The sequence below is a fragment of the Coloeus monedula genome, assembly GCF_965178545.1.
Source record: "Coloeus monedula genome assembly, chromosome: 8".
NCBI lineage: Eukaryota > Metazoa > Chordata > Aves > Passeriformes > Corvidae > Coloeus > Coloeus monedula.
In genome coordinates, this window is record NC_138788.1 from 9972804 (window position 1) to 9999884 (window position 27081).

The window sequence follows — 27081 nt, forward strand, 5'->3', positions numbered from 1 at the left end:
ACCCATTCTGCATCTGGGGAGCGGTAGCAGACTGCAGTGAAGCAGAGCTGATAGAGGGAGAAATGGTGCCTGAGTTTAACTCAGCCCATGAGAACTCCATGTTCTCCCAGGTACAGCACACTGCTTGAGCCCAGGAGGAGCAAGTGCCCTTGGGGAACACACTGGTTCTGGCAGTGTGCAATTCCTCAAAGCTGCCTTTAGCTGGTATTGTCCTTACCACAACAATAATATGCATTTCCAATATGCTGAAGAAAAATGATACCATCTTCACAGTTTAATTCTTCATTTTAAAAAACTTTTTCTTTAGAAACTGCTTGAAATAATGCAGCCTGTCATATGAGTACTGGCTCATCAAGGTGTTAGCTCATCAAGGTGTAAGCATGTATTTGTACGTGGCTGATCAGTGCCTCAGGAGTGGATGCTGATATGCCACTGCATGATCTGTCCCAGTCCTATTACTAATCATAGACTGACTGTTACCTATCTCATAACATGGAGGTTTCAAGACATTCATTCCCAGCCTAGCAATAAAATCTGGAAACATAGAGAACAGGTATCTATTGATTCTCTAGTCTCAGAGATGAAATTAGGACAAGATGATCTCATTTGAAAGAAGTGATTTGAAATACTAAATATCCCAACAACAATACCCCAACATCCCAACAAAAGCAATTAGTTCTGATTTATACTATCTGATACTCTGCTCAAATATAGGAGGTAGTTTCTGAAACAGGTAAAATCAGCTATAAATTGAACAATTTTAGACAATCATGCCTATTGATGGCATTTTAGACCAATAATCTTAAAGTGGCCACAGTACCTACCTTAACTTTTAGTTCATACACTTCTTTCTTGAGCTGATTTGGGCTCTTTATCACAGAAATGGCTCCAGTTGTGTTGCTGATTTCAAAGGAACCTTCACTTCCTGCAATAAAACCAAGATGCTCTGGTTACATGCCACACTTTCTTTCTCTGAACAAGCATGAGCAAATCAACTATACGCTTCATTAAGCACGTCCTTGCCCATATGTGTATCCATATCTATCAGTAGATCTGAAGCCACTCTTCAAAAATGAAGCATTTCTGTGGCTGGTCACAGTGAAATGAAAACACAGATGAGGGCCAAAAAGGGTTTCCTCCCCTAGGAACATCTTAGTGGAGTTCTGCCCTTATGGGCAACTATCACCAATTTCCTCTTCCAATCCTGGTCAAGCTCCCCTAAAGCCTCAGCATCCAGGCATGTAAATTTGGTATTAATTTTTATTATGCTGTCTTCTTTATATGCTGGTTTAGACAAAAATAGACATTTGTCATTGTAATTAGCAAATGCATAATTAGGTCTCTGAGAAACAAGGACATTTCTCTCACTAGTATCAGCTAAGGTGAGAAGTCTGACAATCTGCCTCAAAGAAACATAGTCACTTCTCTAGAGAAGCGTCTTCTGGTCTTAAACATTCAGTTGTTAAAAAAAGCTTTGTGCCTGTTGTAAGGTTGTCCTGAACAAAAAGAGTTTTTTGGAGTATCTGGGGTAAACCCCAAGGTTTCTGCACTGAGGCGGAGTCTGACACAGGCAGGACAGGGCTGCAGGCTGACTTTGCTACCACCACCCAACTTCCACTGGTCTGGAAAGAATACCAGTTCCAGGCAGCAGTTGCTTGAGATTGGTAAATTTGTGCTGAAGCAAATGGCAGCTTGCAGAGAGGCAGCAGCATCTCACCAGGATGTCAGGAACCATCTCACATCACACCAAAGGGCAGGCTGGTACCCAGGAAGGGCAGCCCTGCACGCTGCCTCATGTACAGTATTGGCTACAACCTGTGCTTCGTGGCAAAGTCTACCATTGAAAGGAAAAGAGAGGAAATCCTTTTAAATGCAGGAGATCAAGCCTTCAGAAATAAAGGATGATGACCTGAAAGCCCAGTTGTTTTTCTTTTTCTCAAACTCATTTCCAATACTGATTTTTAAATATCCTCTTTTGCTAATACCCACAATAACTGCAACTTCATTAAAGCACTCTAGACACAACATTGAACAGATATTGACTCACAATACCCAATTATTAAGATACATTGGCCTGCAAGGTATGTTCTGCCTGAGAAGAAGTTTAAGTCAATAGTGTTTGCAAACCACTATACTTCATGTTATTGTCTAGTTATCCCAGGTAAATTGGTAACCTGGAGTATGTGTAGCAGTACATGTGTTCCTCCATACAGCACACTCAGAGGATTGGAGCATTTCCTATTATTATCCTACACTCCCTGGATAAGAAATGCTTATTAAGAACAATTTCCTATTTGCTGTTAAGTGTTTTCTTTTCCTTTGAAATCCCAGCCTGTAGTTATTGGAATAATGGCTTGTCAAAATTAATGCCAGTGTCTGAGGTGCAGGGGCAGAAACCTGTTGCAATCTTTTGTTCTCTGTTTTTCAACTTTCTGTGCACTAGAAGCATATTCCTTTCCTGTCTTTTCCATTTCACACAAACAAAACCCTTTGTTAATGTGCATGAGAAAGGCCTACTCCCCATTAAGCCATATTTTGTTCTACTTACCTGTCATCCCCTTCCATCTTCCTTTCCCAGTCTTTCCTAAAACATACCCTTTTTTTATCCCAGAGAGCCCTTTTGGTCCTTCTCTATTTTCTTTGGAAATCCAATATCTTACCTCATTAATCTTATTTCCCCTTGACATTTTCCGTGGTTCTTTTGTCTTCACTTATTCTCCTTACTTAATTTCTCCCGTTTAGCATATTTTTATCCCACTTGCTTGTTTTTGCTGCTCATTTTACACCTTTCTTTTTATCTCTTCTCATTTTCTATCTCTTGTCTTCTGCAACCCTTTTTTCCTCAATATTTCTACCTTTCTTTTACCTGTCTGTTCCCTCACATTAAGAAGGAAGCTCAGCATGGGTCTCATCCTACACCAACACAAAAACTCAGCTGTGAGTATCTCTCTGTTCTGGCTGTTTAGATCATGTAGCACAATGAAGCACTTACTCCATAGCTCTGCAGCTACACCTCAGATTTCTCTTAGGAAGTTTTGGGAGCTTTCACACCTGTGAGCTGGGGTGCCCAGTTAGGAAGCCTTGTTTTGGAGGAAGAGAGTATAGAAACCATAAAACCTAAGTTGTAGCCTGGAGTTTAGTTGCTCTAAGTTGTTGTCTTCACCACCTAATGAATCATCAATTCAGCTAAGTTTCACATTTATGCTATTAAAAGACGTGCAACAGACACTCTCAGAATAGCTGACAGAAAGCATTAATCTTCTGATAACATCTGTTTTCTTCCACTTCAGTGTACAGCCAGTGTCTCTTCACTGGTAAATATAATTTCTTCCAAGAAATCAGAGGTTTGACTGTTTAGCCACTTTAACCACTGTATTAATAAAAATATCCCTCCAAATGCCATGTCTGGGTCTCCCAATGAATTATCTCACCTCCCAGATTAAGTGATAGAGATGCTCAGAAGAGTGAATGCATCTCCCTTCATGTTTTCTGAAATGACAAGCAGGCTACTGATGCCTAACAAATCAGCAGCATTAACAGCTCCAAGCGCAGTTCTGTGAAGAAGATACTAAAACTCACTGAATTGAATCTTGGCTATTCTCTGGTAGACAGGGCCCTGAAGTTGTTTGAGGTACCTGGCATTATTTCCTGAGATTCCTGAGGTTTTGCCTCAGGTTTATTAAACTCTAGCATATTCTATTCTAATTTAATGCCAGATCTAGTTTTGAATGCCCTTCAAATTTCATATAAGACAAGCCTACTCACCATTCACGATGCAGTAATGAATACTGTTAGGCTTTCCTCTGTCTCCATCAAGAGCAACAACAGTAAGGACCTCAGAGCCCTGGGGAGAAATGGGAAATCACAGTGTGTGTGCTGAGATCAGAGCAGTGAAATTGCACATTAATAAACTGAACTCCTGTAAGTCTTTCTGCAGTGAAGTGCTGGGGGCAGAGTGGGTACTTGTGCTTGTGCTGTATGGGGAACACAAAAAGGGCTGGTGCCCACTGCTCTGGGTGTGAAATAGCTGCAGACCTGCATGGCCAAGGGTGCCTCAGCCCTGGGGGCTGACTGGTTGCAGGAATAGTTGGAAGTTGTAGCAAAGGACACCTGCCTGGAGCCACAGATATGGACAGAGGATTTGGAGCAGCCAATCTGAAACCCAAGGTTTAGTTTGGGGCAGTACCAAGATTCCCTCTGGTTGCTTCTGTGTAGGCTTCTGTGCCCCATGGCCACACAGTGTGCTGAGACACAGGCAGCTGCCAAGGAGTCATGGGGTCACTCTGGTCCTTCCTAATGAAATTCAGACAGGCAGTAGAAGCAAACAGAGATCACAAAGCAACTTGGCCCACAGAACATTTAGGGCATAAAATTGTGATGAAAATGGTGGTGATTTAGCTGCCCTTAAACCTTCACTGTTTGTCTTTCTGCACAAGTTACGTGGCTGTGGGCCATACGTACAGAAGTCGTGTACTGGGGACCATTTGCTCATGTGACTGCTCCTATCAGCTCAGAGGGATGATGAGTGTCACATTAAAATGCTCGCTCAAGTGGCAGTGAGCTGTGCAATTCAGGCCTCTGAACTAAAATGTTACTGTTTGGGGCTGCAAAACCAGGGAACACTGAAGTAACTGTCAGTGAATCACAAATGGCAACAAGGAACATTTTCATGACAACCCTTGAGTGAATTTTTCAAACAAGAGCAAGGGTCTGTTAGAGCAACAGGAAATACAGAACTGTATTTATTATCGTTTATGCTGGAAGCAGCAATAAAATCTGCCTACTGGGCAAAACGCAGTGCAGCCCCTTTGAAGGTGACAGAGTACTTGTAAATCCTGACAACTCCACCAAGGAGAAAAGAAGCAAGTTTACAAAATTAACACCAAATTCTCAAACACCACGAAAATCAGCTATTGCCTCTTTCTCTGTGGAGTTCATTCTAATGACACAACCCACACTGGGAAGGACTGATTCGTGCTTCCATCATTATATCATAATGGTGTAAGTTATGAGCTCAAGCTGGATGTAATTAACATTTATTGATTCTCATTTCCATAGTAAACACTAACTCCTGTGTGCACCTGATAGTTATTTCAAGATCTATATGTAATGATGCAGAATAAATCAATATACGTAATATCATTCATTCGAAACACCTGCAAAGTACATGAGCATTATTTCTCTGCCCTGCTGAAATGTAACAGCCTCTGCAGTGAACTGCAGTACATACTCATGCACAGACTGCAGTGTACATTTCTGGACAGAAAGGTAAGACGCAATCTTTCCTGAAACTCAAGGGAAGGTCAGATGAACAGAGTGCAATCACACTGCTAAACTGATCAATAGCCTAATGTTGGGTAATTTCATGGGTAGATACCATTTCTTGTCCAATATATGAAGAAAATTTTAATTAAATCTTATATATCAGGGCGAAAGCTGATCCATACACAATCATGTCACTGCCTAGATATAGAGAAAACTTACTAGTTTGCAGCTTCAACAATATGTGGCTGAAAATAACCAGTTCTCCTAACCATGTCCCTGCTTGGCTGATAATGTGGTTGGTGTTTAGGCCTAGGAGGTCTTCCTGGCCCATTCTGCCTAACCGGCCATCACTTAGCAGAAAGCGTCCCGCATTTTGGGGATGTCAGGGTTGTTTGTCCCCAGGTGATGTCCATGGGACAACACAGAGAGTCTGAAGTATTTGGGCATAAATTCTATCCACACCTTGTACAACCAACTGTTGGTACCAGACTGACCAGAGCTAGAAAATAGAAGCACTGTGAGACCGCTCAGCAGACAAACACATGAAGGCTTCTACCATAACATGTTCAGGTGAGGTGGCTGGCAGCCTGCTTAAGCCTTCAGCCAAGTGCCTCTGGAAGCCTGAGCTACAGAAGAGCTCTTAGGCACTGTCTGGGCTTAGACCAATGTAAATGGGCAGAATCCTTTTTGATTTTAATGAAAACAACAGGAGGCCTTCTATGGCAAATTCACAGTAGACATAAGTAAGAACAAGTCTGAGATTTGGTCAGCTCATTTCACCTAGGAGTCAAATCAGAGTTTAGGTCCCATTTCCAGTAAAGCCTGTGCTAGAAACCTTCGGACCACCCTGACTGAGATGGGAAAGGCTGCACTTGTTCTCCCATAGACGAAAACCAGAACTTACTGCGAGCGTGTCCTCATAGACATATCCATAGTAGGGAGTCCCGATGAACATAGGAGGAGTGTCCTGAACATCCTCCACATTGATAGTAACTGTTGTTGTGGCTGAAAACACTTTGTTGTCTCCCCTGAGCTTCCCACCACCATCCTAAAAAAGAAGTTATCATCAGATGCCTCTGCTGAAGCATGCCTGCAAATCAGCTTAGGCATTGCATGGACCTCATGAGCCTTCAGAAGCACAATTCCAGGAATTCTTTCTCTCTCTCAACACACCGATTAATCTGTGCTGCCCTATTCCCTTCTCTTTGCCATTTTTCTTGCTCTCTCTCTGATTAGGAAGACAGCTTGCAGTGCCTCATAAGTAATTTCTTATATTAAAAGTGATTGAGCCAATATATGCAGTCATAAATGATCTTTAGAGAGGGGACAGGGAATTCAAGGGGTTTTTTTGGGGAAAAAAGAACACTAGAAACTGATGCAAAAAGTTAGCGACCTTTTCATGCCACATATAGTCTTGTCATGAGCACAACACAGTGCCCAGCAGCATGGTAGTGCATCTCTAGGGGGAAATAAACAGTGTACATGCTCATAGTCTCCTGGGAGCTCCTATGTGAGAAAGTGCAAGCACAGAGGAGCTGTGCAGCCAAAACCTGCGAGACAGTCACACTGTGTGTGTAAACAGTCTGGGGACTTGGCTACAACCAGCTCTGCATGACTGGTACAGCAGAGCCAAGTAGGAAGATGACTCGCTGTTTCAGAAGGTTTTAACATGCTCAGTCTCAGAGCACCAGCTGTAGGTCAGCAGTCATGCTGGTGTGTAAGAGTGTGAATTGTTCAACACGCCTGCAGTACCAATTCTAAAAATGCCAATTTTTTTGAAAAGATACACTGATTTTTTTTCTTCCTTACTGCCCCAAAGACAGAATTTAAGCCAAATTTTGTTACTTCTCCTCAAATGAACCTTGGCTAAAAAATACATGAAAAGGTCAGTACATTTTGCAAAAAATATGAGAAACTCGAAGTCCCCATAAGTTACAGCAAAATTGCCCTCTTTCCACCCACGTGAGTCTGTCTGAGTGACAGGTCCCCACAGGATTGTGAGAGACTTCAGAATCTCTAAACTTTTAATGCCTGTTATGAATCCTCAGGCAAGTCACAGGCACAGCACTGCTGGGAACGTCAGGCAAGAAGGGATGTGCAGCAATATTTGCAGGATTTACATAAGCTACTGCCATGAGGCAGCAGAGAAGTGAAAGAAAGAAACATCCACAGATATTTCCAGAAAAGAAATCCATCACTTGTGCTGTGCTGGGTCTAGCTGTGCCCTGTGCCTTACTGTGGGTAATGACTGTGGCCCGTCTGCCTGCCAGGGGTTTTTCCTTGTGGGGGTAGGGCTGTGCCCTGGGCATCATGAGGAGCCCTGAGCTCACAGGCTGATGCTTCTTGAAGCCAGGCCTGGATACACCAACCCTTCACTTCTAGGTGAGTCTCATGACACAGCTGACATGAACAAAATGTGGGAAACCCCATTCCCAATCCTCCAAATCTGCTGAGCAGATGTTGCTCAGCAGCAGACACCAGCTACCTTTCTTCCCTTACTTTTCCCATGCCTCCAGATGTTACAGCAGGAGTTACTCTGCTGCCTTCATGTTTCAGCAGCACTTGTATTTGAACTAATTGGTCCCACTCAAACACAACACCCCACCTCCTCTAGTCTCACATAAAAGGCTTTTACCTTGGCTACGACGACAACAAAATGTGTTCTCGATTTCTCATAGTCCAGGGTGACCCCTGTTTTGATGCGCAGGACACCACTGTGACGGTCTATTGTAAACTTATTAGCATGGATGTTCTAGAAGAAAAGAAAAGAAGAAACAGCCAGAGATTACAGGTATGGAAATAAGATTGCCATAGGGATTCATCTTTTATTTCATCTGCTAAGGGAGAAGACTAGAATAATGATACGGTTTGGGTGAATAATGTATTTGATGAATTTCACCTCTGTGTGTTTATGAACAATTCATGAACCAACCACAAGTCTCTCATTATGCAGAATAAATCAGTTACTTGTAATGTAGTTATTTTTAATCTTTTATATTTCATTGTGAAAACTTAAACTTTGGTTAACTCAGTTAATTGCATGGAAAGAGATAGGGAGATTTAACAGAAAAAAAAGATGAAGTGAAAAGGAAGAAAAAAAGAAAAGGTGCTACCCCTTAGTGTTTCAAAGTTTTACTGGCTTAAAAAAAAGCAGGAAATTTGCATGCATAGCTTATTGTCAAACACAGTAGTGGTCTGGTGATTTTTGTAATGTACAAACAAAATCTAAAAGACATCTGATTTTAAAAGAGGCCTAAAAAATGCCTCCCTCCATTCTTCTGAACTGGAGATATCTGTACAAACACCTCTGTTCCTGTATCCAGAAACAATGGCCACTGTCAGATAATCTTGGCCATTCCAGAAGACATCACCACCTGCCTACATCAGACTTGTGGAGAGGTTTTTTCTGTGCAACTTGAGAATTCTCAGAGACTGTGCCCAAAGACATGGCAAGATTTTTTCAACCAGTACACATACTTAATATCCTTTTTGCCACACAAATATATTACAAACTAGACACAGAATTTTGAAATTTCTGTCCCTTGGCTCATAGACTATCAGCCCTCTGGAAAAAGCCCTGTGCAAAATTGAATCCTGCACATGGATCACAATTTGTGAAAACAAAGCTAAACAAGGCACTCAAGTGTTCTTTCATGGTATGCCCAAGCTCTTAACAGGATTAGCTTTAGTGCTATGTAAATATCTTCTAACTTGTCTCCATATTTGTATCCAAAATTAAATATTGCAACAAATTTGCTTGCTTTTTTTCATGCTTCCTCTTGAATAAGGGGAACTGCAGATAATCTGGATGAAACTGCCCGCAGGAAGAAGGAATTTGAAGGACATAATGCAAAAAATTGCCCTTGTGGCATACAGAAGATCTGTAATACAGAAGTTCAGCTTTAAATCTGGAGCCCTTTCAGTTCTTCACCAGTGGGCAGCAACTGAAAGGCTGGTTCCAGGCAGTCACTGCTTTGTCTGGGAGAAGATTTAGTACCTCTCATTTCATACTGTGATCCCCATGTCAATTATGCACCAGCCTGCTACACTAAAGACCACATATGGATTTCCAGTGTGTTTTGCTTCCTAAAGAAAGCTATTTCGTGCTTTAGAAATCCCATAAGCATACAAGATTATGAGCTAATCTTGCTCTCCCTGTCATTCCAAAGGAAGGGCCAGTAAGAGCCCTGCCATGAGGGGTCCTGCTGGCAATCACAGGAGTGTCAGTGGCAACTCCAGTTCCCGTTCCTGCCTGCTGGACCACTCCTGGCTGCTTGCAATCAGACAACATCCCTTCAGCCAGTACTTAGTTTCTTGTGCGGGGTAAAAAATTGGTCCTATAGGCACTAGCAGCAGGCTCAACCCCCCCCAAATCTTTTTAAAATCTGCTTTGTGAAGTCTCATTTAGTAAGAGACAATTTGTGAAGGTACAGACAATACCTTACCTGCAAGAAGTAGGTGATGCTTCCTCCAGAACCCGTGTCTTTATCTATTGCCTCAGTCTTAAAGATACTGCTGCTGGAGGGAGTGTTCTGTGACCAGAAAGAGTTACCAGAGTCACAAAGAAGCAGAAAACCAGGTGAGTTAAAAGAAGTGAAAAATGAGCATGCAGGGAGGCAGAAAAAGAGAGTGAAGGTAGAAAGAGGGAACTGAAGAACAGAAAGGAAAGAGGGAAGAGGTTAAAACTGGAAAACAAGAAGAAAGAAACACTTTGTGAAATAAAAATAACAGAAAATTTTAGCTGAGACAGGGTGTATCCTATTCCCACTGTAGTCAATTCTAAAAACTCACGACGACTCACATCTTGGAGCTTACCCCAAAAATAGCACACCTTAAGTACCTACAGACTTATTCCCCAAGTTTGCAGTGAATATTATATATCTACCCAAACCCTAAACCAAAAAAATGCAAGTTTATCCTGCCTAAATTTTTTTAAATTTATTTTTTATTTTATTGAAAACATATAAGCCCCTCCTTACATCCCACAAAAGTGTATTTCTAGCATGCAAAGGAACTTCACCAACCTCTGGGACTTCGACTATGTAAGGTGTATTGATGAACTCTGGGCTCTCATCATTGGCATCCATGACAAGGATCCTGACTTTTTCAGAAACCTGGAGTAGAATATGAAGAACATATTATGAGTCCCATTATTTATGAATCCCATTATTTCCTGTTTACAGAGGTTTCTAGGGCAGTTGTGCTGGTAGGATGCGGGAACCTCCCAAACATTTCTTGTAATAATCTCAATTAATTTGTTTGAGATGAGGAAGAGCTCTAGATTTATCCAGTCTTGTGGATAAGAAGAGGGTCCCACTTTTGTGGTATCTCTAGTGAGGAAGCCCATATCCTCCTACTGGAAGACTGCTATCCTGGCTGTGACAGCATCAGTCTGTAAACTGAAAATGCCAAGACAATCTGTGGAAGTAGGACTGGATGCTCAGTGCCTCAGATAAGTCCTTAATGATTAGATGTGAACAAAGCTTTATCTAGAAGCAGACAAGAAAACCCCCACCACATTAGCCTAAGAAGATCTTCTTAACGTCATGCTAGAGAAACAGTGGGGGGTGGGGGACAGGCAGCTCTTGGGTGCCCAGCACTAGTTCCTATAATGTCACACATTTCTCCAAAAAGCCTCCAGATCTTAGGCATGAATCCTACAGTGCTGGCAGTGAAACTTCATAGGAAGCTGCTGTAATTCTGCAGGCTGCTAAGTCACTATTTCAGCTCACACTACATTGTAATTATCCTCAAATAGCTGAGCAAGGAGATGAAGTGAGACTTGAGTAACTGTGAGTTCAGTGGCTCTTGGGACAGGAGGTAATGAGATTATGTTTTCTGATCAAATGAGATGGTCCCTTTAAGGTAATTTAATAGGAGTAGGTATGTGAGGACAGACAGTTTGACAAGCCACACCACAATTAAATACTTACTGTACTCAGGCCATCTGAAATACTGACAATAACTTCAATCTCATCTTCCTTCTGTAAATGAAGAAAATTCTTTTGTTAGAGAGATGGTGTTTGTCCTGACTGGAAAAGGGGCTGCAGATTTAAACATGTCTCGGCAGGCAGATGAAAGCAACAACTAATACCACAAAGCAATCCCAGCAGAGGCCAGGAAGACTCCTCAGAAGCTCCAGCCACAGGCTCCTTGAACCTCCTGTGGCTACTGTCAGGAGATGGTTGCTCTGGTAATCCCTGTTGCTTCTAAAAGTGCTAATAAAAATCAGTCACCTTTTTTCAAGACATGTTCCCTAAAGTGGCACTTTGATACAAAATTCTTCTGTCTCAGTATACAGAATTTTAAAGAGTTTACCAAATATTGTGTAAGCTTCTCTGTGAGGAGATATGAAGGGTTCAATGCCTGTGTTGCCAGAATAAGGCTGCCTTTAGGCATCTTTAACCAACATGGTTACATTGGCTAAAGGGCTGTGACGCACTAGAGGAGTGTCCTGGAACACTGCTTACACATACCTCTGCTTCTTCCTAATGATAGGAGAGTCCCCTGTCTGAGGATTTGATGACTGTAGCTGCCCCTAAGCTCTTGATGGGGTGTGGGTGGGAAAGATAGAAATAAAGAATAAACTTCTCTTTTGCAAAAGGTGGATAGACAGCAGCTGAAAAATTTGATAGCAATGTTAGTGGCACGAGTCAACTGGAATTCAACATGACAAGTGAAGTATAATGTCTTAGAGTTCTAAAGTATATTACATGCTTCAGGGGCAAATAAACTGGCATTGTCCCTCAAAGCCTCAGATCAAATTAAACTGGAATAAAGTCCACAAACAGCTGGCGTGGTGCCATTTGATTGTACCTCTCTGTCAAGCTCCTCGATCAGAGTAACATTTCCAAGATTCTTGTCAACAGAAAAGTAGCGTCTTGATCCAGCTTCATAGGTCAGGTCATATGTCACGGGATCTCCTTCTGGATCAGTTCCATTCAGAGTGTACACATGGGTACCTGAAAAATTGATATTCAACACCATTTCCCTGTGGTTACTTCAATCAGTGAGTATTTCACTGGTCTGTTCCTTAGGAACTTGGCTACCCTGCAGCAGGAAAAGGTTTTGTCAATCAAACCCACTTACTGGGGAATAAGGATAAGCAGATAGTTCAACAGTCCTGATGGCAAATTTTTAGCCAACTGGTTAAATTGAGTTTATCAGTGCTGGTTTCTGTCACTTCAGGCCCTTTGCAGTGGAGCTGCTCCCAGGTCAGTACTGTTCATATCCAAGGGTTTACATAGGTGACTAGCTCCTGGCCAGCTCTCAGCCAAGAAGTGATGCTGTTGTACAACTGCATGACAACCTCAGCAGTACCAAAAGGCCCTCACAGACCTCTTCTTTGTGGGAACAACAGAATTGCAAACTAGCAGGCAGAGAATCTGGCAATCTCCCTTCAGGGAGAGCTCCCACAGGATGGGACCCAAGCTCTGGAACTCAGGATGTGCAAGGACATTTTCATACTTCCTCACTTTCAGAATTAATCGATGCAAAATCTTCTTTCCTACTTCACTCCCACTCATTGGCTCGCTCTCATTAAATTCCTTACTTGACACACCCACTCATGCTCATACCAATTAATAAATTTTTCAAATTCATCAATGTATTTCCTTCAGAAGCTGGAGAAAGACTGTTATTTCTATTTTTAAACATTGAGAAGTTGGTGTCAGTTTTTCCAGTAAACTGACTTCGTGTATTATAAATGATAATTCCTGGGGGAGTTATAACACCCATATTTTCAAAGCATGGTGAGAGTGTTTATTAGTATTATTTTTTAAACTTACATGTCATTCTGCTACAATACCTTAATCCAAATAACTTCAAGCAGTTCACAAACACCAGTTAACTGAGCCTGAAATATAAACCACTGTGGTTGTTTCCTTCCAATCTGCTGTGCCTTGGGTAAATTACCTTAGATATTCAAGCTGCAGAGGTTAAGGACAGAAACTGTGCTTTACATCTAACAAAGCCTTCTGCACTGAAAATACTGTAGCTAAGTGACTCACTAGTTACTAGTTTTGCTTGTGCATGCAACCCAAATACAGGATGGAAGGATCCCTGCTAAGAAAGTTAGCATATAGTTAAGAAAGAACACTTAAGACTCTCAGTTTTGAACTACTCTGGCCCCGAGTTTGAGAGATTTTTAATTCAGTACTCAAAAGTGATAATGTTTTTCTCATCTCCTCTCTTCAGTAGCAGAGATCACTGACCAGATCTATAAGTTTGTGTTTAATTCTAGAGCTTTGCCCACACCACTGACAGGTCAGCTTATCAAAGATTTCCTCAGTTTTGCAGGGCAACCTTTTGGACCTCATTTACTTCTTCCGTGTCATGCCAACTGTGAAGCTGCTCAGGGGCCTTAATGGACATGGGACATCCAGCCATCAGTGGTGATATTTGGAAAGCATGGCTGTCTTCTTGTCATAGCAAGAGATTATACCAAACCATGTGGAATCTGTGCTCACTTATGAGTAAACTCTCTTATGATAATTACCAGGGCAATATTTGGGCAACTTTGTTCAGAAAAATGTTCACGTTGCAAAAACCAATGCACCCACAAGAGCACAAACAAGAAACCTTGTGACGAGCTGGTTCAGCCAGCCAACAGATAATCAAGACTTGCAAAACAGTTCACAAAACTACAAAACATTTTCCACATTTTTATTGCACTTTTCCCACAAAACAGAGTGGAAAATAACAACATATCTATAACTGTGACCCCCAAAAATTATTAGGGAAAGACAATGAGGGTATGATGAGACACTGTAACAACTCTCTAAGTACAAGGAAATGAAAGGAGAGGGATTAACTAGGACTGATATAAAATAGTATCCTGAGAGGACACCTGCTTCCTGATACAACTATCCATATAAGAGACAGAAATCTGAAAACTGTGGAGGGTTCTGCAGCACCAGCACTGACTCATTTATTCTTGTTTTTCAAAAGCTTTGTCTTAATATCACAGCTGGGTCCAGTTGGAGACTTAAGGTGTAAATTGTCAGCATTTCACTGACATCGTTATAAATATACTGCTTTTTTTGGTCATTAGTTGTTTCTACTTCTCAGTTGCTTTTCTGCCCTTCTTACTAACTTTTCCTGTCCCTTGCACTTGCCATACTGCTGGCTGTCCTGCCTGTTTCTAGCTTGTGTGGATGTCTGCAGCAGCTGCTGAGCGGTGCTCTCTGTGCCATGGAGAAACAGGATGGACACCACATCTGGGCTCTCTTGGAGCCTGAGAGCAACCACCAGGCACAAGGTCTCTGCTGTGGCTGTGGCTGCCCTGAAATACCAATACCAGCAGTACACAAATGCAAACCACTCCTCAGGGGCACAGGGCTGGAGAAGAACAGACTGGCAAAGTTTATGTGAACCCATTTGAACCTGGGCTTGTTTTTTCAAGCTCACAGTTTTCTTTCCTACATTTTCTTAGAATTTTCTTATAAGGAAGACCGGAACTTTCTTGCTGCTTAATGTGAGAAGAAACATTGATATTGGTACAGGCTGAGATTACTGAGCTTTCTGAGCAAGTAATGACAGACTTCATTGATCTTTACACTGGACTGTTTGCTTTTTAGCTAAAGCTGATACTTCATTTTTCATAATACAGAACATTTGCATTCCTTTTAAATTAGATTGTGGATCAAAATTTATTTTCTAAATCATTATAATTCCTTATTTTTTCCAAACTGTAATTTCACTGCACAGTACTCTCCATATCATTAACACCCCCAGGAACACTCCTCAGCACAGTGTTAATGCCAATTAAAAATCTGTTCTCAGTGTGCTGCCTCTACTTGCTGAAAAGGAAATAAATGAAAAAGAGAGCTAAAATCTTGTCAGAGGATACCAAGTAAACAGCCTCTCCCTGTCATAAAAATATGGGAATAGAAGAGTCTTTACGTGAGGATATGGCAAATGCCATAGTTAGAAGACCTGGATACTCTGAGTACTGAGGGGATGATGAAGCAGGCTGGGACAGGGGAGTCCTAGGGAGCTTCTTGCTGCTTCCTGCTATGGCTTCATCCCAGGAGCCATGCCAGGCTTTTTCACTCCGTTTTCCTATTCCATCTTAAAAATCATTTGCTCTTGGCTCCTGCCACTTGGGCTGAATGGCTGTCTCATGATGCCATTGCTCCATTTTACTTCATTTTTGACGCAAATTTAATCCCAGCCAGTCTCTGCCCTGGGTTCTGGGGCTGGTTTTGCTTTCTCATTGAAGACACGCTCTCCCTCTCTGCTGTGCAACACTCAGCAATCAGATCCCTTCCCTGTCAGTTAAACAAGCCAAGCCCATTTTGGATTCATGCTCAGTCCCGCCGTTGCCCTTTGCCACCAACAGCTGGCATCTGTTAACAAGATGCTGAGAGAGCCATGCATGGCCACGCTCCCAGGATGAGACACCTCTGTTCCTAATGTCACAGCAAATATTACCTTGCCCAGGGTCACATGCCTGCTCTCCACCTGTCTCAGCCAAGGACCCATTTCCCGAGCAGAAAAGGAGATGGACAGTTAACACAAAGCCTACAGATGGCTGTTTTCACTCCAAGCTCACCCCAAGCACAGGGGAGCTCAGGCTCCTGGGGGACATGGATCACACACCATGACTACCCCAAAGCCGGCTCCTTTCCCATTCACTGTTGGCTACTGCTCCTTCCGGACCATGCCCAGGCAACTCCTGCTCCCTCCCTGCTCCCTGGTGCACCAGCTGGCTGGCAAAACACAGGCATGGCAGGATCAGCAGCCCAAAAGCCATGGCTGCTACAGCAGCAGCCGAAACAAGCCCTGCAGCTGCCAGGGCCTGTTGTGGAGAGGTGGGATACGGCAGCAAGTGCTCAGCACGGGGCCTGGACCATCACCCCATGGACAGCAGCACCCACAGCAACCAACTCCAAGGAGAAGCCATCTGAGTGCAATTTTCTGATGTATCTGCAGTTTCTGTCAGAAGAATTAAAGAATTAAATTAAAAATTAACTGAAGGCTGTAACACCTGTGAGTCCTCAAAGCATCTCTGTGCAGTGCTTGGCTTTGCAGGGAGCTTTGTTCTGTGCACTGCTGGCACTGCTGCAGGGGTGCAGAAGGCAAGCTGTGTTTAACACAGCTTCTAATAGCTCCCAGCTTTTCTAGAAGTGGACCAGGGTGACAGAAACAAGGCAAGAATGATGGGTACCACAGGAGACAAGAAGGTTCTCCACAGTCACCTGTGAATGATGGAAAGGAATGAGACCAGGAGTGTGTAGGAACAGGGGAAGCTTGAAGGATGGAGGGATCTGAATGGGGTCAGTCACCAGGTGGGTAGCTGGCAGCTGTAGCTTTGATCAAAGAATTGCCACTGCAAACTGACTTTTAATGGGAGGAGTGCCTATTTGGGGGCAAGTGAAAAACCAGAAAGGAAAATGCAAGATGCAGAGATCTTCAGAGATCTTCAGAGCATTGATGATATTTGGGCTTTGAGAGAGTAATGAACTTAGGCCTTCTAAGTATGCTTCAATCCCCTGCTCTGCAGCTGTTCCCAGCCCCACTCTGTCCCCACTATGAGGCTTATAGGGATTATGAGGTAAGATGAAACAAACAACCTGAAATAGCACCCCACTCCAGCCTTAAGACCTTGATTAGGAGCACATGCACATTTTGTATGTACACATGCAAAGAGCTAATTACCCACCTGCCCTGCAAAACCACAAACCCCAACTGCTGTTTCAGTTTATAACTTCACCCATTCTTCTTAAATCTGGCACTGAAAGGGGCTGCTGTTCTGGCCCCTCTTACCTTGAGGGGTCTCATGCCCTGCAGCAATAAATAGCATCTGGGAATCTGCAGATACTTTCAAGCATTCACACAGAAAAAGTATTTGCTGGTTTTAGGGTAACTTATGGTACAATGTATGCAACTTGGTAGACAAGTTACAACTATCCATAAATAAGCAAAACTGGTCAAGGGAAAAGAAGATCAAGTTAAGGATGACAGGAGAATGGCAATGAATTTGATGTGTTCTCACAGCTGCAGCACTGCAATTTCTCTTTCTACAGCCACACAGAGAATCCATCATCTCCTTTCAGCGTTCCCAAATGTTGCATGTCCCTTGCCTACAGATGCCTGGGAATATAACTAACACATACTACTCTGCCAACCACTTGCAATCTCAGCAGGGCCAAAAACTGTAAAATTTCTGGAGGTTTATTAAAGCTGCTGTCCGTGGCATTGCACAGATCAAGCACCAGCTGCTGCCAAGAAAAGCATCCTGCCCATGACTCCAAATTTTATGTAAGGACAGGGAAGACCTAATAGCAACCTGCCCATGTTTGCAGCACATAAGCCTGAGTGAAGCCATCCAGAATCAAACATATGGAAGTTTTGGTTCCCCTGTTTTGTCACTGATCATCCTGCTCAACCTGAGAGACGACTGCTGGAGTGTGGATGCTTGGGACTGCACATGGACATAGGAGACCAGATTCCTGCTCCTGCTTCTGGAGGAGATCAGAGCAAGTGATGAAGAACAACAGCCTCCTCTGCAGTGCAGCACCCATCACTGGGGCCACAGAAAAGGGCCAGCCTGGCAGCCATTTAGCACTGAGCTCTGGCACAAAGTTCTTGATGTGGTCTGATGGGAACTCTGGTCCTCTTGCCCTGTACAAAGCTGAAAGCACACCCAGCACTGAAGTGTCAGTGCTGCTTGTGCCCTTCTCTGTGAGTCTGTGCCAAAGCCTCCCCGAGGAGTGGCTGTGCTGACATGGGCAGCAGCAGTTTGCATTAAGCAAATCCCAAGCAACCATGTTCCAATGGAACTTCCAAAAGTGCTTTCAGAAGACAGGACCTTGCAGTACTTACAGCTGTTTGTCAAGGTGTTCTGGGAATTAGCACAAAGGAGCACTGGAAGCTGTGTGACAAAGCAACCACATTTGGACTTCTCAAAAGCAAGGTCTTCTCTCTCTTTCCCAAGGGTTTCTACAGGTCTTTTGGAGCTTTCAGAGAGAGGCTGCTTCTCTCTTGTCTTTTAAACCACATTTATACATCAAATTAGAAATACAAGCCAGCCAATTTCAACACATGTAGGCACATTCTGGATGAAGCTAGTAGGCAGGAGGCACAGCAGCACTCAAGACAGAGCAGCCTGAGCTTTATCACTGCTGCAAGCAAAGCACAAACTCTCCAGAGACCTCTGTGTACCTAGTCTGGTTGCTAACGTTACAAAATCACATATGTAAGCCCATCACATATGTCTCATTATTCTTACTCAGGCTAATTAGGAGAGCACTAACACAGGTTCTGATCCCTCACACTGCTATTTTGCTGTTGAGGCACACTGTCCTTTTTTTTGGCTGCTGGAGCACCAGATCAGATGCAGTGGAAATTGCTGCTGTACTTCACTGCCGCAGGGTGTGCTATCATATGAGGAGAGACCATGTGGTGCTGCAGCCCTGACAGGAAGGATGTTTTTGCCCATGTTGTGGCTCTGTGCCATCTTTAGCTCCTCATCCCCATGCAGGTGCCTGGAGGCTCCCAGTGGTGGCAAGGAGAGGCTGGTTCTCTGGAAATGTCTGCGGGCTGGCACCACACCACGGAGTGGGAGTTGGACGGCAAGTGAGTTGTACTGCCTGCGGTGTCACTGGTGGAGTTGGCAAGCACCACCCCAAACAAACGGAGTTGGGGTCCCATTTTGTGGCTGTCTGGCATTACAAGCCTTATCTACACTTGGACAAGTGATTCCACTGGCTAATCTAACTCCAGCAATCAGCAGAACGATAGGGATTGCCAAGACTGAACTAAATGTAGTTTCCATGAGAATCCAGGGAGAAGTACAGCAAAAATTACAGCTCCTAGGTCTGCCACTGGCTTTTGCAAGTGCCACTACATTCCTACATTACTGTTGGCCTTCAAACTGAGGTTTCCACTTGAGCATGACCAAACTTATAGCAAATTCCTGCTGCATCACAAGCAAACTCCTTTTGTTGTCAAGATATGTCGCTTCTACACTATGTGCTGCCTTCTCCCCCTCCTCTTATGCTGAGCAGGTAAAGGAGAATTTGCTGCTTCCAAATACCCCTCCCCCGCCCTCTGGCAGGCCCAGCATGGGTCTTGGATGACATTAACACCACTGGGTCAGGAATGAAGATTTTGAGCAAACCCAGGCAGCTGCTTCCTAGAGCAGAGTGACCTTGGTCAGGTTTAAGAAGTCGTGGGTGGCAATGTCAGGCTTTCAGAGCAGGCTGTGCCCTCTGCTCCCTCCCTCATCCTGGCCTTCTCCATCTGCCTAAGCTCTGGTGGGGGTGTTTGGGTGCACCCCCTGTGCAGCCATATCGCTCCTCTCTGCATGAGGCATGAGTAAAGGGGTGCTTCAGTAACCAGTTTGCATCAAATATTTTTCTGATTTAGCCTGTGAAAGCTACAGATGAACAGAAGAAAATCCTAAATAAAATCTCAGTGCCAAGTTCAAAGAAAAGGTGATGTTCATCACTTAATATATATTTTTATATAATTGTTTAGGTGTTAGATTATTTCTCCCCCACAGACAATATTGATTATAAATCACCTTTTGTTCTTATTTAACTTTTCTTAGTGCGACTACAGTTAAAAGCAGCATAAATAGACCTGCCTCAGAGTGCTGAGATCTGAAAACTGTATTAATTTTGGGGGTTTTCAATAAAACAAAACGAAACCTTTTTAAAAAGCATCAGTTATTTAGACAAAGCAATTTTCACTGCAAGTGGAAAAACATTTTCTACTAGTTTAACATAAACATTAAAAATGTGTTCAAAGAAAATCATGCCTCTTACTTTTCAATGTACAGCTTGCTTTTATCAAGGCTGATAGAATTCTTGGCAACTAGGCTTTCTTCTCATAAGAATTTACAGAATTGGTAAGAAGCCTCTCAGCATGAATTTATTTCTGACCCCAAAGGTCTGTGCTCTGAAGCTGTGAATAGATTGGTGGGCCAAAAATAAAGGGAGCTAGAATTGATGTTTTAAATTGCAGCTACAATTCAAACATGTCATTTTAAATTGAGGCCAATTAGAAGCTAGAGAGAAAAACATGTAAGATCACAGTATATAGCAACAATCTACAAGCAAATATATATGTTAATCATAAGAGCGAGCAACTTCAGTTTCACAGTTTAAACATACAAATTTTAATACTGACCAACAGGCGTGTCCTCCGAAAGGCTGAGAAGTGCCATGTTCCCGTTTGTGCTTCTGGCTCCATTATCAAAGAAATAGGGGGCATAATTTGCCTGAACTGCAATTAAAACAAAACAGAAGCCAAACAAAAGCATTTTGTAGGTGGCAGTTATTTGGCTGGCTCAGTTACCTGACTCAGTAAACAGGAGCTGTTTTGGGAATACTATGAGTGCATAACACACCCAGTTGCTGCAATGGACCCTCAGAACTGTATCTGTATGGATATTTTTAATAAAATTACTTGCCACTGTGCCAGTATTCACACTGCAGGAAATAGAGAGAGTATATAAAAACCTCCAAACCAACAGAAACAAAACAAGTAGCAAGATCTCCCTAAAAAATCTCAACCAGTTCCAGACAGCTTCACTGAAAAATTAACCTTTTCAGCTCACAGTGATGGAACACCTCTCCCCTACTCTACACATACAGGTCTGAAACTTGCCCAGTGCCTCAGTACCTTACCCAGTATTCTTACCCAGTGTTCTAAGCACATCCTGCTGTAAAATTATGCCTACTATATGAGCAATGAGCCATAATTAAATAGTTACTTACTTGCTGCCAGACAACAGCAAAGTTAAAAAAAAAAACAAAAACAAAACAAGAAACAACAAATTAGTTGTCATTCTACTGACTGACTGTTAGAGATTCAAAATAGCCCACTTGAAGCAAAACTGCAAGTACCTAAACACAGAGGATAACACTTACACAAGGACCAGTTGCCAAGGAAAATATTTCAGAACAAGATTACCACATCAGTAAGGATAACTACAGGATTCAAGGTTATGCTTGTACTCTCCTATATTTTTACTTAACAAAGTGATTATTGTACTCACCCAGGCAAACATGCACCAAACTGAGAAATAAGGAGGGGGTGAAATGCCTTACATGCTTCATCCCACTGAAGAAAGAGCCAACTTCTTCCATGTTTTAAGGGCTTGGCTTTTGTTGGTTTTATTTTTTTTTTTTAATCTCTCTCAAATGTGCAGGAAAGTGCCCTTCAGACTGATGTAGCAGAGAAATGTGGAAGAGGCAGTAACAGATGCTAAGATGTTAAGCGGATGACACGTCTTAATTTCTGAGGAATTTAAAGAAGCTCCTTCCTACCACCTAATTAGACCAATTACTTTGCAGGGAGCTGTGGGACTCATCTCTGAGACAAGATTTGGAGGAATCAGTGTAACTCTCATGTTTTGCTGTTGGTACTGTATTTCTGCTGTCCAAACTCACAAGTCAGGGAGAAGGTAAAGTAGAAATTTGTTTTCTTTCTGAACTCTATCTTTAATTCTCTAAGCCAGTTCTCTGTTTATGAGAGCTAAAAGAAGTTTATTTTTATTTTAGCTTTGGTAATCTCAAGAAACTACAACAGAAGAAAATATAATATTAGCAAAAACAATAGAAATGAGTGTTACCATTTCGAAGAAAACATGATAGCAAAAAAATACACAACATTGCATATTAAAAATGCACAAGTAAAAGTGTTCTTTTTATGAGTTGGCCTGATCATTTAATTCTTAAACTGCATGAATTGCTGAAAGCATCTTTTACTTTCAGCAGGCAATTTTCAACATACTAAAAAGTGTGTTTAACCATCAACACATCGAAAAAGTTAACAGAGTGGCTTTTTTTAATTGCTTGTTTTGACATTTAGAAGGTGTTTCCACTAACTTAAAATATACATCATGCAATACACTATATGGTTGAAAATCAGGCACTCCGGGAGGAAGTTCACAGATAAACCTGCTTGAAAGGAGCTCCATCAGTGACAAAATGTGACTCAATGACCCTTGTGGTCCCTTCCAGCTCAGACTATTCTGTGATTCTGCAGTACTTGGCTGCCAAGCGCGGAGATGTCTACGTTGGAGCTGAGCTGTTTAAACCTGACCTGCAGCAAAGCACTTGCCCTTTAAGGATGTGTTAATGGAGTTTTCTGGGTTATTTAATTAACAGTCAGAGTGAAAGAAATGTCTAAGAAATTAATCAGTCAAAGAGTTCCCCATTGCAGTGCTTTAAGAAGTGGCAGAAGCTGCACATGCTGCCTGGCAGTGACCCTCGCTGGGTGGCTGCAGTGGCACAGGTGAGGTGGGCACATGCAGTGGAGACACTGAAAGCAGGTGCAGAGCCAGGAAGCAGCTTCACACAGGGCAACAGTGGAGGGTTTTGGCTCCCTCATTCAACCACATGTTTTATCACTGTTTGCTAAAGTTTCAGAAGGGAGCAGGTCATTGCTCCCTAGACATAATCCCACAGACAGAGTCTCCCCTCCTAGCCCTGGCCTGCAGGGGCAGAGCTGAAGATGGGCAGTGCTCCAGGGATAGCTTTCATCACTCATGGATGGGAGGGACAGGCTGGGCAGTTTCTATATATTTTTCCTACAGAGGGAGCTGGCAGTTAGATCCTGTCACACATTTATTGTGTATCTTACCCTGACCTCGGCAGAGGGAACAAATGCTGGAGGGGCCATGGGAGAGGCCTTTGCTGCAGACACAGTGCTGTGCTGCTCCCATGCTGTGCACAGGGCTTGTCTGCACCTGCAGATCCCCTGGGACCTACAGTGCTGCTGGAAGGACACCTCTGCCTGCAGAACAAAGCAACTGAAAGGCTCTCAGAAGGAGAAAAGCAAAACTCGTGGGGCAATATTAACAAAACTCATCACCCATAATGGAACTTGCCAGAGAATGGGACCGAGAGCGAAAGACTAAAAAAGGCTGCAAATGGATCAGACAAATTAATGAAGACTGGGTTCACTGATGACTAGCAAATGTGATGACACAGATACAAAACCTGGTTCAGTAGAGCACTGCATTACCACCTGCCAGAAGCTTGGAAGTTAAACCAGGGGAAGGCCCTTTGTCATCTTGATCTCTTTCTAACCATCTCCTACGCGATCAGACCTTTGCTCTGACTCTGTATGACTATTCCTGTAGAGCACTATTTACAGAAGCTCCATGTTGAACCAATCTGTGACTGCAGCAGTGGCCTGTAAAGCTCAGGGAAACCTGCAGCAGGCAACTAGGAAAAACAAATGTATTTTTAGTGCATTTAAATTCATGATGTGGGGATCCAAAGCTGAAAACTGTGTGGGAGCAGATACATATATAGAAGATGGGTATAAATTTAGTCCCTGGTGCAGATTTAATCATCCCACCTCTGTCAAAAGTAGCATTAAACCACTGATAAAATTACAGAAATAGACCTGCATGGTGCCCAAAAGGAAACATAAATAGCACCTAAATGTCCTCTCATCTGCCTCCTCAATCCAGAACTAAAAGCACTCTTTTTTTTCTACTGAGTATTTTCCTAGAACAAGTGATGGAGAGCTCTTGTCAAAGTTAATAGCTGTCTGTTCCCCTGGTTGCATCCCCTGGGGATCTGAATCTCTAGGGTCTGCATCTCCAAGGAAGCAAAATGTTTCCCTCCTGAATTTCAATGAGTTTGAGCTCTTAATCCCCTTACAGTTTGAAAACCTAGCTAATATGTGTCTGTGCACAGTCAGATCCATACCTAACACAGCAACATTCGACAGAGTATGTTTTTCTGTCAGAAAATATACTTTGATCAAAACCAACACAGCTCATGGACCCAGGCTTATTTTGATGCATTTTCTCCTTTGGAAGAAAAGGGGAAGGAGGAGGTTTCAGGAAAGCAGTACCTTCTGTCCCAACATTTTTGGGAATGGAAGGATCCCTCTCTCTATGTAGAAGAAACTTTCTATTTCATACATTTTTAATATATCAAGTAGCAAGAAACATAAAAGAAGAATGAAATATACCCATCTGATCTCAAATATACCCACCTGACCTGAACCAACTGGTTTCCCAGGATGCTGTTTGTTTAGTATTCAGTATGAAAAACATCCAGAAAAGATTGAATATCTTCAGAACAGAATTTCTGGGTTTGGGTCACTGATTAGCAATATCTACTGGAGCTTTTGTGAAGCCCCCTAGGATGCCCTGAGCCGTGGAGACTTTTCTTCCCCTAAGACAAAGCTACTTCCCAACATGAAACTAAATCATTGCTGGGCACAGGGGCGAGACACAAGATCAGCCACACACAAGGCCCTGCCAGCTCCTGCCCTGTTATCTTTCATCTCTCTGAGCCTTTGAGAATCTTGGAAGAACCTGGGTCCCACCATGTTCACTTATTTAGCCCTAAACCTTAAGCCTAAGACTAGCAGTCTTCCTTAACCTTTCTTGGCTGACAAGAAAGGGGCTTTCACCAGTACCAAGAGCTCCACTTTTTCTGTTTACACAGCCCTGAATGGGGCAATTGTGGGCCCCACAAAGACAGCTGCTCTTGAGCCCAGTCCCAAAGCACAGCCTAAAATGTTGGCCAGACTAGAACTGGCAGCAGATGCCAACAAAGAATGGCACCTAAAGTGCCCCAGGAGCACAGCCACTCGCACAACACAGCAATGCCACCAGGAGCTCAGGGTGGGGGCGGGAGGAGGCCAGTTCACAGCTGAGGGACTGAGTGCCCTGTTGTGTCACTGGAATCCCAGCTGGCACCTGCTGCCACCCGTGCTGGCAGGGGGCATGGAGAGAAATCACTCTTCCCACATGGTGGGTGGCCCTTCCACCTCAGGGCGATCACATTAGAGCTGCCCACCTGGGGAACGCCTGCTCGGCATATTAATGGCAGTTTTCATGAGTTGCATTTCAATCAGTTTTTTGGATGCTTACATGCATTTGCAATTTAAAAATAGTGAGAAAAATAAAATGAGGCCACTCTCATCACTTGGGCTATGCAAATTTGTTAAAATGACATGGAATTTTTGGTAGTCATGACAGATTAAAATGCAAACCAATAAACACTTCCTTCTCCCTCTCACTGTTATTCTCTTGTTATTAATTGAATGAATTTAACATTCTAAAAGGAAATGAGCTCATTGTTACAGTTCTGACACATGGAGGTCTAAGTTCAGTTTTCATATCTAGCACAGACAGTCTATAAATAGTCAGCCCAAGATCATTAAATTTACATAAAAGTAATCAAAAGATAGTGATGTGATCATTAGTGATCTTGGTTAAATTTATAAACCTCTCCTAGCTTAGTAATTCCAGGCTGAAAGTGACACTGTACTGTTTGGTTTAAGGACTTTAGCAAACAACATGAGTTGTAATTCAGCTGTTTACACATCCTTTTTTATATTGCAGCTCCACTAAGCAGCTATGCTAAACTTCAGCAGTGTGCAGGAGAATGGTGAAACCTAGGTAGTATCACAGAATGGTTTGTGTTGGAAGGGACCTTTAAAGCTCATCTGGTCCAAATCCCTGCAATGGGCAGGAACATCTTCAACTAGATCAGGTTGCTCCTGAATGTTTCCAGGGACAGGGCATCTACAGCTTCTCAGGGCAGCCAGTATTTCACCACCCTCATCAGAAAAAAGTTAGTCTGATAAAAGACATAGCATGAAAAAGACTTTGTAACTCAACTGATTCAGGTGTATCAGGAAGATACACCCACAAAGCAGAAGAAGGAAAACATTCCTCATGCATGGAAAGGAAAACCAAGATTTAGAAAGGTGACTACAAGAATTACATCACCTTAAACCCCTTGGATTTGAACCCCCCTTTTTTAGGATAACAAGAACAGAAACACTCAGCCATGATTTCCTTATCTCCAAAGGAATTAAGAAATTACAATGTCAGGAAAACAGAGGGAGAGCAGACACCAAGTATCCAGCAATTTTAGCATTTCCACAGTGGCTTTAAAACAGACAACAAAGTGCTTTCCAAACAAAATGTGGTGGGAATTTTTTCCACACAGGTAAAGATATGGCACTTTCATCCCGGCAGAAAAAAATGCTAGTTTGCACACCAAAAATCTCAGAGCATTTGCCTGCATGATTTATCATGAGTTATTGTCATTCACTGTGGGTGGCAGCAGAGGTTTGGGGAATTCCTGGGAAAAAGAAGTAACTTCATCTCAGATACAGCTTCTCCTGGTTTTAGTCTGCCAAAAAGTGTTTTATAGCATTTGCAAAAAAGGTGCTGCAGGTAACTGAAGAAAGGGGAACATTTTCTGCAGCTGCTAAGTAATTAAAGTTCCTGATATCCATTTTACTAGCTTAGAGGCTTTTAAAGACCACTGCAAAATCCATTTACAATTCAGTAACTTTGCTTCTTTAGAAGCCACGAATCACTCATAGTTCACTGCAACAACTCACCTTGTCTTCTTTTGACAGGGATAGAAAATGAACAAATAGTCCTTAGAATATCCAGGTATATTTAGATAACCTACATTCACTTCAGCAGCATTATCTCTGATGGATGTGGTGCCATGGAGCATGACACAGATCTGTGTGAAGGATGCCATTTAGCAGCAGACATGCAGTCCAAGTTATTTATGGAAGAACTAGTATTGTTCATTGTTTTGCCTGTAAAAATTATACATATAACTCAGAGTTGGGGTGTGAATAATGAATAAATCAAAATTCTATAGTTTACTCAGTGTGGCTGAGAAATTTAACAAGGCTTGTTTAGGCAGAGCAAAGAAACACTTGTGTTCTCCCCATAAATCTCCTGGCTGGTGTGCAGGCCATGGACATCCCTGTGTGGATGTCCTGCTTACAAGACTGTAACACGACTTGTTGAACCAGGGGACGTATGAAAGTGAGACATGCTCCTTGCACTGCCATGTC

The 27081-nt window shown here is 42.7% G+C and overlaps 1 protein-coding gene across 1 annotated transcript in view; it reads right to left on the minus strand.

Annotated features, from left to right (window-relative positions):
- Nucleotides 1-21335, minus strand: part of CDHR1 (cadherin related family member 1) — a gene marked incomplete at both ends in the record, with an annotated part of 43010 nt that extends 21675 nt beyond the window's left edge. The window contains 10 exons of the mRNA XM_082286671.1: nucleotides 825-925; nucleotides 3766-3844; nucleotides 6170-6313; nucleotides 7901-8017; nucleotides 9711-9797; nucleotides 10290-10379; nucleotides 11199-11249; nucleotides 12082-12227; nucleotides 20404-20499; nucleotides 21275-21335. Of these exons, the coding sequence (XP_082142797.1) occupies nucleotides 825-925; nucleotides 3766-3844; nucleotides 6170-6313; nucleotides 7901-8017; nucleotides 9711-9797; nucleotides 10290-10379; nucleotides 11199-11249; nucleotides 12082-12227; nucleotides 20404-20499; nucleotides 21275-21335 (972 nt within the window). The remainder of the gene's footprint in view (nucleotides 1-824; nucleotides 926-3765; nucleotides 3845-6169; nucleotides 6314-7900; nucleotides 8018-9710; nucleotides 9798-10289; nucleotides 10380-11198; nucleotides 11250-12081; nucleotides 12228-20403; nucleotides 20500-21274) is intronic.
- Between the last annotated feature and the right edge of the window lie 5746 nt (nucleotides 21336-27081).